The 9019-nt window shown below is 44.0% G+C and overlaps 1 protein-coding gene across 10 annotated transcripts in view; it reads left to right on the top strand.

Moving 5' to 3' along the window:
* The first annotated feature begins 318 nt into the window (after positions 1 to 318).
* Positions 319 to 9019, top strand: part of LOC129836157 (kinase non-catalytic C-lobe domain-containing protein 1) — a 58134-nt gene continuing 49433 nt past the window's right edge. For 2 of the 10 annotated variants that reach the window (XM_055901996.1, XM_055901995.1), the window contains exons 1-3: positions 429 to 1144; positions 4505 to 4703; positions 7271 to 7329. In XM_055901996.1, coding sequence (XP_055757971.1) covers positions 1037 to 1144; positions 4505 to 4703; positions 7271 to 7329 — 366 coding nt within the window. In that variant the 5' untranslated portion in view covers positions 429 to 1036. Of the gene's footprint in view, positions 1145 to 4504; positions 4704 to 7270; positions 7330 to 9019 lie in introns of all 10 variants that reach the window. The other 8 variants (XR_008756613.1, XM_055901999.1, XM_055901998.1 and 5 more) reach the window with 8 other exon arrangements.

Raw genomic sequence — 9019 nt, 5'->3', positions numbered from 1 at the left:
GACACAACGAGATGCAATAGTTCAATTTTTTTCTGTAAATTACCTTTTTCCTTTGATGTGATTGGTGTGAAGCCAAATCCAAACTTGCTTCCCTTGACACTTTTTTTTGTGCACCAGGATCATTCACAGTTGAGTTCACTCAACAGCTGTTTGGCTGTTGTTTCATCTGCATGTATGTTTATGAAGGTAGGCCAATCACTTGTGTGCGATGCTACAGGCGGCAACAATGTCATACTATTTTTTGACCAGACAGCATCAGCTAGATGGGCTACACATACAGAGACAGAGGGCCGTTGTTTCGCTCGCTCGATAGCTTTCTCCTGTGAGATACATTCAGCCTCTTGAGAATTGAAGGAAAAGTATGAAACACAGAGAGACGAAAGATACATTATAAAACATAAAAAAATCTTGGTACATTCTTTTGGGAAGCCTGGCTTCCCTTGGCAACCATGAATACACGCCACTGCGGAGCGAATCTTGTATGTAGGGCAGCGCAGGCAACGCCTCTTCAAAACAAATTGTAACGTTATATAGGCTGTAGTGTAGTGCATAGTGTAGCCCTTGCTAGGAGGACTTGAGAACTGCAGTTCATTATCGCAATGTCAGTTGTTTCTGTGGAGGTGCGGCAGTTGTTGCCATGACAGCATATAGTTGGCAAACTACCCTGTTGCCATCAATTATTAGCAATAGGCTACACATTCAAACGCATTGCTCTGGTCGTTTTTCAGCTGTCTTTCGTCTGTTTTGGAATTAAAAGAACCGCAGTGACACCGAACGTTTTGTGGGATGCTGCATCATGTTGCAACTTGCTGGTAGAACGGGGAACATTTGAAAAAGTAGACCGCGCTGTCCGTGTTTGGAAAACGATTGCATGTAACGTTAATCTTTCATTCATGTAATCTTTCCTGACCTGATACACTGTTGCTAGGACAGTAAGCAAAAGGGGAAAGCTTTACAGTAGGTTTAAGGCTATGGGAGTGACACTACACTCACCCAATTCTACAAATATCCACAGTCTTGATTAAAACTAAATACAATGGGGACGTCTGGAACTGATGCAGTCGCATTCTCAGGGGAAGTGGAGGAGGAAGAAGAGGAGGAATACTATGAAGTTGAGCGTCTGCCTCCACTCCTTGAAGATGAGGTGAGAGTAAACATTTATGTTTAGCCTACATTATTATCATCGTAATTATTATTGTTCTCTCAATGGCATATATTATATCAGCCAGAATTATGTACCAGCAATATTGTGGACTGAGGTCCCCAGGGGACTGACTGTATTGGCTGTGACATATACACTTGTGTTATTCACTTGTGCAGTACCAATATATACACTCTTTCCCCATAGGAAAACCCTTTGAAGTACCCTTTTTGATTCCAAGTATAACCCTTTTAGTTCCAGGTAGAACCCATTTGGGTTCCATTTAACACCCTTTCCACAGAGGGTTCTACATGGAACCAAAAAGGGTTCAACCTGGGACAAAAAAGGGTTATACTATTGGGACAGCCGAAGAACCCATTTGGTACCCTTTAAAAAGAGTGTATAGGCTAACCTATGCTCTTGACCGGGGGATTGAATGATTGAAGAAGACATGCTGTTTTCTAATGTCTAATTTCATCAACAACATGCTCCCTCCCTCCCTCCCTCTCTCTCTCTCTCAGGACAACAAGATGAGATGAATGTGTCTGTGGCCCCTTTCCTTATAACTCTCATGGTGATCAGGGACCATATTAATTGTACTGTGGGATGTACAGTAGTATCCACCATTGATCTGCATGACTAGCTCACTGTACAGATGTATTGACCCCTGCTGTGTCCTCTCTTGGCTTTATGTGGATATTACGGGCATTCATTAAAACACTGCCCCGTCCCTTAGTTTGAGTGTTTTAAAGTTCCAATGTTAAACAATGTACAGTGGGAAATATGATTCAGCGCAGAACAGTTATTCACAGTTATTCACTCCAGACGTTTTGAGCTGCAGGTGCCTTTGCAAGTGTGGAGAGTCCAGAGACACTGCAGGGTAATCTTGAGTGGAGGGCGGTATGTGCGAGGTCAGCCTGACAGATGCATTCAGCTGTAGCCTACACACAAGGGGAACAAGTGTAAACTTACTCACATTTTACCTTTGAATACTAAGGGGTTAATTAAACCACTAACAGCTCACCATGATTTCCCTCAATGACTTAGTCACCCACTTAGTAGCCCACCCAGAAAAAAAAAAGTCCATCACTACTTCACTCTTCTTTTCGTTCCTCGATCTTCTTGTATGTCCTTCTCTAAACCTTTGAGGTGCTCCACCAGTGTATAGTTGGTCTTATTAGAGCTCATGGAGTGAGAGGGAAAGTTATGTAGGCCGGCATATTTAACTTGAGGAGGGAGAGGGAGAGACTCAATGTTTCTCTGCGCTGTTCTCAAGGGCAACAGTCTATTTATAGGCTTACTGTACGCTGCTGCTTAGTGACTTCTCTCTGCCCTATTATTGTGCCATATTCTACAGCATTATGGGTGTGCTTTATTCAAGTTCTGCAAAAAAAGTTTTGTAACGAACAATAATCTCTTAGATCTCGCTCAGATCAACTGAAGAAGGATATTCTGTATTCACTCCAGTTCCAATTTTTAAAATGTATGACAAAGACACAAAACCAGTGTCACGCTCGTTGTAATAATGGTCGGACTAAGGAGCAGCGTATGTTGAGTTCCACATATTTTAATGAAAGTGAAACTAAGCAACGACAAAAACAAATAAACAAACAACAAACCGTGACAACAGATATGCTATGTGCACTAACTCTAAACACATACAGTCAAACAATATCCCGTAACCCACAGGTGGAAAAATGCAACTTAAGTATGATCCCCAATTACATTTACATTTACATTTAAGTCATTTAGCAGACGCTCTTATCCAGAGCGACTTACAAATTGGTGCATTCACCTTAAGATATCCAGTGGAACAGCCACTTTACAATAGTGGGTCAGAAGGATTACTTTATCCTATCCTAGGTATTCCTTAAAGAGGTGGGGTTTCAGGTGTCTCCGGAAGGTGGTGATTGACTCCGCTGTCCTGGCGTCGAGAGGGAGTTTGTTCCACCATTGGGGTGCCAGAGCAGCGAACAGTTTTGACTGGGCTGAGCGGGAACTGTACTTCCTCAGAGGTAGGGAGGCGAGCAGGCCAGAGGTGGATGAACGCAGTGCCCTTGTTTGGGTGTAGGGCCTGATCAGAGCCTGAAGAGGTGCCGTTCCCCTCACAGCTCCGTAGGCAAGCACCATGGTCTTGTAGCGGATGCGAGCTTCAACTGGAAGCCAGTGGAGAGAGCGGAGGAGCGGGGTGACGTGAGAGAACTTGAGAAGGTTGAACACCAGACGGGCTGCGGAGTTCTGGATGAGTTGTAGGGGTTTAATGGCACAGGCAGGGAGCCCAGCCAACAGCGAGTTGCAGTAATCCAGACGAGAGATGACAAGTGCCTGGATTAGGACCTGCGCCGCTTCCTGTGTGAGGCAGGGTCGTACTCTGCGGATGTTGTAGAGCATGAACCTACAGGAACGGGCCACCGCCTTGATGTTAGTTGAGAACGACAGGGTGTTGTCCAGGATCACGCCATTAGAGACAACGATTACCAGCTGCCTCTAATTGGGAATCATATACAAACACCAACATAGAAAATTAAACCTAAAACCCCACGTAGAAATAATAAACTAGACTAAAACCCATAGTCACGCCCTGACCGACCTACTCTACCATAGAAAATACAGTCTTTCTATGGTCAGGACGTGACAACCAGTGCCGCCAAAGTATCTGAGTAGGAGTGCTGATCTAGGATCAGGTTCCCCCTGTCCATGTAATCTCATTCATTATGGTCTAAAAGACTAAACTGATCCTAGATCAGCGCTCCGTCTCTGAAATGCTTTGTGTATACAGACCCAGATGTTTTACAGAGAAAATAGTCATGGAACGTTAGTGAGGACGGGACATCCTAGTGAGGGATGAGCTCCTCATTCAACTCAGAAAGACAACTTGACTCCCATTATGAAACAAATGACAACGACTGAATGCCCATGTCCCATGAGACTAGGCTTTTGTGAAAAGACAGTGGTCTGTTACACTGTTCAGTCACATGCACATCATGGAAATGCAGAGGATTGGACACCACGTCACAATGGAGTCTCTCTATCTCCAGTGCTATCAAAGACTTTCTTTTGTGCTCCTGTGCCAAGCCAACAAAAGATCCTGTCTTCTTCACGTGATGAAAATGTCGAACATGCCATGAGATGTTTTCTATTTATGGATGCAATTAGGCTTCTTCATAACACGAAATGTGCCCACTTGGCTTCCCACCGTTTGCAGCATGACATACTAGGATGTAGGTGTAAGTGTGTATATTGCTGCAGGACACTTACTGTATTAATGTTGGGTGTGTGTTACTCCTGTGTGTGTTTGTGTGTGTATGTCTGCGTGTGAGCACATGCATGCTTGGGTCGATGCCTGCCTGTGTGTGTCCACAGGAGAACGTGTCCCTGGCGGATATCCTGTCGTTGCGGGACATCTGTCTGACGGAGCAGGAGGTGTGGGCGGTGTGTGTGGAGTGTATCCTGGCCTTGCAGAGTATCGCCTCATCACCCCTGTTCCACACCCTGTGCATCACGCCCGACACCCTGGCCTTCAACGCCCATGGCAACGTGTGCTTCATGGAGCAGCTCAGTGGTGAGTCAACACAGCTCAACACAACCCTTCACAGCTCAACACAACCCTGCACAGCTCAACACAGCTCAACACGGCCCTCTCTACATCACAGACGATGCGGTCTCCCTGTCTATTCAGGGTCATATTCATTAGGGCACACACAAACGTTTCAAATGTTTTGCAACGGGAAACTAAAATGAGTGTGTCCTATTGGACAAGTCCAGGCAGTCCCTCCCTGTTTCAGTTAATGTTCTACCATTGGGTGCCTAATGAACACGACCCAGGTCTATTAGTTATTCAGTGGATTATCTGGTGTTTCGTCTCGTACAGTACATCTGTTAGTCAGTGCGGTCTGCTATTGTAAAAGGCTGAGGCGGCACTCTCTCCACTAATCAATCTGTCTGATCTGATCGACCATGGTATCCTGAGGTCATAGATCAATATGTCCTTCCTATGGGAAGTCAAAGGGTCATGAAGATCAGGGCCCGTATTCAAGTCCCCCCTTCTATTCATTATGATTTGAAAGTTCAAACTGATCCTAGATCAGTACTCATACTCTGAGATGCTTTATGAATGGGTCCCTAGACTCTCCTCTCCATGAAAAGTTTGTTTCCAAACCCCATCATATTCTCTATTGGTCAGCAGTATCTGTCTCAAACGAAAATGACACCTTTTCCCAAAATGATTGAAATGTAAAATGGCTGCATTTGCAAAAGAGGGCTGTTTCTTAATTAAAAAATGCTGAGCCTTTGTGCGATTACATCTGTGTGATGTGATTTTGCAGTCGTCTGCAGTGCCTGGTTTCATTTGGATGGAGAGTGTTGGTGAAACTGAGTCACATCTTTCAAGTTCAGGATACTCTGCCGCTTTCTCACTATGGCTTGTCCCTCAGACATTGTGATAAATCGTCTCTGCCAACAGACTAGCTTCTTCTCCTCTCAACGAACCTCAATCATCTGTCTTTTACCAAACAGGGTTATGTCACCACCTGTCACACTCACCTGTGTTGTCCCTTCCACACAAACATACACAGGCAGGCAAGCAGGCACACAAACACACACACACACACACACACACGTATGCATGGACGCACAGACATACATGCGCACCGGATTCTCTCTCTCTCGCACGCACGCACGCACGCACGCACGCACGCACGCACGCACGCACGCACGCACGCACGCACGCACGCACGCACACACACACACACACACACACACACACACACACACACACACACACACACACACACACACACACACACACACACACACACACACATAACCATTCCGGGATAGCCTCCCATTTTCCCCATGGCAACATCAGTAATTGATAAGCATTGATGAGCTCAACAGTGTCCACATTGCCAAGGGGATTGTTGCCACGGTAACAGATATTCTGGCGGTCAGCTGCCTATAAGTGCCTTTGACTCACCCTGGATTCACATTAGAATCTATTGCTGATCAGTAATTGGGTTGATGTGTTTTAACCACAATGGAACACTAACCAGCACTTATATGCCAATACTACTCTTCTTCCCTGCATTAGGTTTAATTGACCTTAGAAGCTTTTTCTTGAATACTGATGCATGTGTGAGATCATCACGTGTCCCCTCAGGATTGAGCCTACAGAGTGACTTTATGTGGCCAGTTAATGATCAGCATGCAGCAGTGTTATAACTCATGGGGCAGTATCCATTCAATTCATTGGTAGAAAATGGCATTATACTTTTATGACACACCGACCACATTGTAATACATATTCATATAAGCTCTCTCCAGTCCCATCTGGGAGAATATGGGAGCCTTAATTTAGATCGTTTTTCTCAATCATAGTGTGAGGGAGCACATTCCTTCACTCACTGAGTTCACTGCAGTCTCCTTCCTATGTGTTTGCCCCTTCTGTCATATCATAGAGCCAGCTCACCTATGATCTCTACCCAATAGTGCTCACTTTCTCCTTGGCCGTTCGTTCTGACCCTCTGGAGTGTCTGGCCTCCTCCTAGCTGGGAGCCCGTCATAACTCTAGTAGTCAGAGACAGCCCCAAATCTAGACCTGACCTACTTAACCGTCTCTAACTGTGGTTAGAGGAGGCTGAAGGCGGGCGGCTTTATCCCTGCTTCCACCCCAGCGCAAACACTGGCCTACTTAAGACGGAAGATGCTCCGCATCGCAACACCAAGGCTCTGATCGGGAGATGGCTGCAGTCCCGCTTGTGTGGGATTGTCTCTGAGCTAATGAATGATGTACAGTATGAGTGGGTAGTTTCATTGGCTTAGCACCTGGTTTTATAATAGGCCCCATATTGTCAATTAGGACTGATACCAACACTACATGTCATAAAACATTTGTTACACATTTTAACACTGTATTGTTTTGCTTATTCTTCTGGACTGAATGACGTAGATGACTGGTTGCAAATGGTTTCATTGGCTTAGCACCTGGTCTTATAATTGGCCCCATATTGTCAATTAAGATGGACTCGTGTGATCATATGTTTGTGGAACGGTAGGCCTAACAACACCACATATAATCCAAGATTTATTACACCCGTTAACTAGATGTACTTTTGTACGCTTGTCTTGCAGATGACCCTGAGGGCTCGTTTATACCTCCAGAGTTTGACAAGACTGGCAGTACCTTTGAGGTAAGGGGATTCTTTCACTACCAATGGCTACTTCACAGCGTGTTTTGTGTCTCATTGTAGCAGATGCTACAATACATTCTTGACATTGAGGCTTGAGAACGAGTAAGAAAACAACAGTTGAGGTGCCTTTCGTTTACCAGGCCTTTTTTGTCATATTTTCGTGTATAGTCATGTAAGTGGATTTTGGCATTGGGGAAAAGACTTGCGCTCTGAAATATGTCCGCTAGAAAGGAAGTGATAAGATCTCTTCTCAAGACATTCTCTTCCATTTATTGTTGTTACTGGACATAATAAAAATGCACAATACGGCAACAACCTTTCACTGTTGAAGTTTGTTTGATGAACACTGTGCCTACACATTAGTCCACCATACTTCATTTACATTTACATTTACATTTAAGTCATTTAGCAGACGCTCTTATCTTCATTTACTAGAAATCAATATTACATAAACGCTATTTCAAAACAAACATGTTGGAAATCAAAGGAATCTAAATCCTCTTTATGTATAGCAGCATATACAGAGGATAACAATATGTCTCACTAAGAAAGGATTTCACTCTCTCATTACATCTATCTTTCTGTCTGATTCACTTATTTTCCCTCCCTCCCCTCTCTCTCTCGTCTTTTGATTCACTTATTCTCTATCAGATCTCCCTCTCTCTAATTTCTCCCTTTGGGTTGTGTAGCTCCGTGAATTTATTTCCTGTCTTGACTACATGTATCAGTTGCTCAATTTCAGGTTTAATGGTTGTCTAATGTATCTAGTCTTCCAATATCTTCCAATGTACGTAAGTGATCCAAGTGGAACGGCTGAGGCCATAGAAATATAATTCTTTCTAGTCATTATATTTCTATGGCTGGGACCTGCTTGTGCACACAAAGGGAACTAGACATTACCTAACAGCTGGTGGATTTAACATGTTCTGGCTCTTGGCATGTTTATGTCTCACACTTTGAGATCTGGATCGTCCACCTTCCCCATATCCACCACATAAGTATGGGTTACATTCCTTTTAATTGTTTACAATACAGTACGTATCTTGTCTGAGATTTGACCTAAAAAAAAACACCTGGTTCAGATTCATTCAAGAGCCAACATGTCAACCATAATTGCAACAGAGAGCACAATTCCCCCAAGTAAAGCACAAGAGAAGATTGTCAAATATCTGCAAGTTACAATAATAGTTCACTGGAGTAAAAGTGTCTGACTTTTCAGCTTTCAGTCTCTTGAGTCTTACAAAGAGACAGGCTCTCATGAAATTCCCACTTATGTGCTGTAATTTCATCTCCACTGACTCCTGGTATTGCAGCCAATGATCTGATGAGATCCAAGGCAAATATGGAGAGCTCATTATGCGTGTGTTAGATGAGGCCCCCGAATGCATTGCCTGCAAGGCGTAATGGCTCGATTACAACGAACAGGCAGAACTTAACGCACTTGTGCAGTTTGCCGCTGGATTTCTTGAAACACTACTAACGGGAGATTACATGCACCTGCGGGCTAAATTGAGCTTGGTTGTAACAACACCGATTAGGATACAACAGCAGATCAGTTGATCTCTTGTTGTTATCATGTCAAGTGATTATGATACCAGATAGCTGGTCTAGATTCCCTAATCCCGTTCCCAATTAAATATCGACCTATCAGGAGCATTGAAAACCATAAGGCTGATGAACGTAAAAAATA

The sequence above is a fragment of the Salvelinus fontinalis genome, chromosome 37, assembly GCF_029448725.1.
Source record: "Salvelinus fontinalis isolate EN_2023a chromosome 37, ASM2944872v1, whole genome shotgun sequence".
In the NCBI taxonomy this organism is placed as follows: domain Eukaryota; kingdom Metazoa; phylum Chordata; class Actinopteri; order Salmoniformes; family Salmonidae; genus Salvelinus; species Salvelinus fontinalis.
Note: the sequence above shows the minus strand (reverse complement) of the source record. Positions and strands in the feature narration are given on the sequence as shown.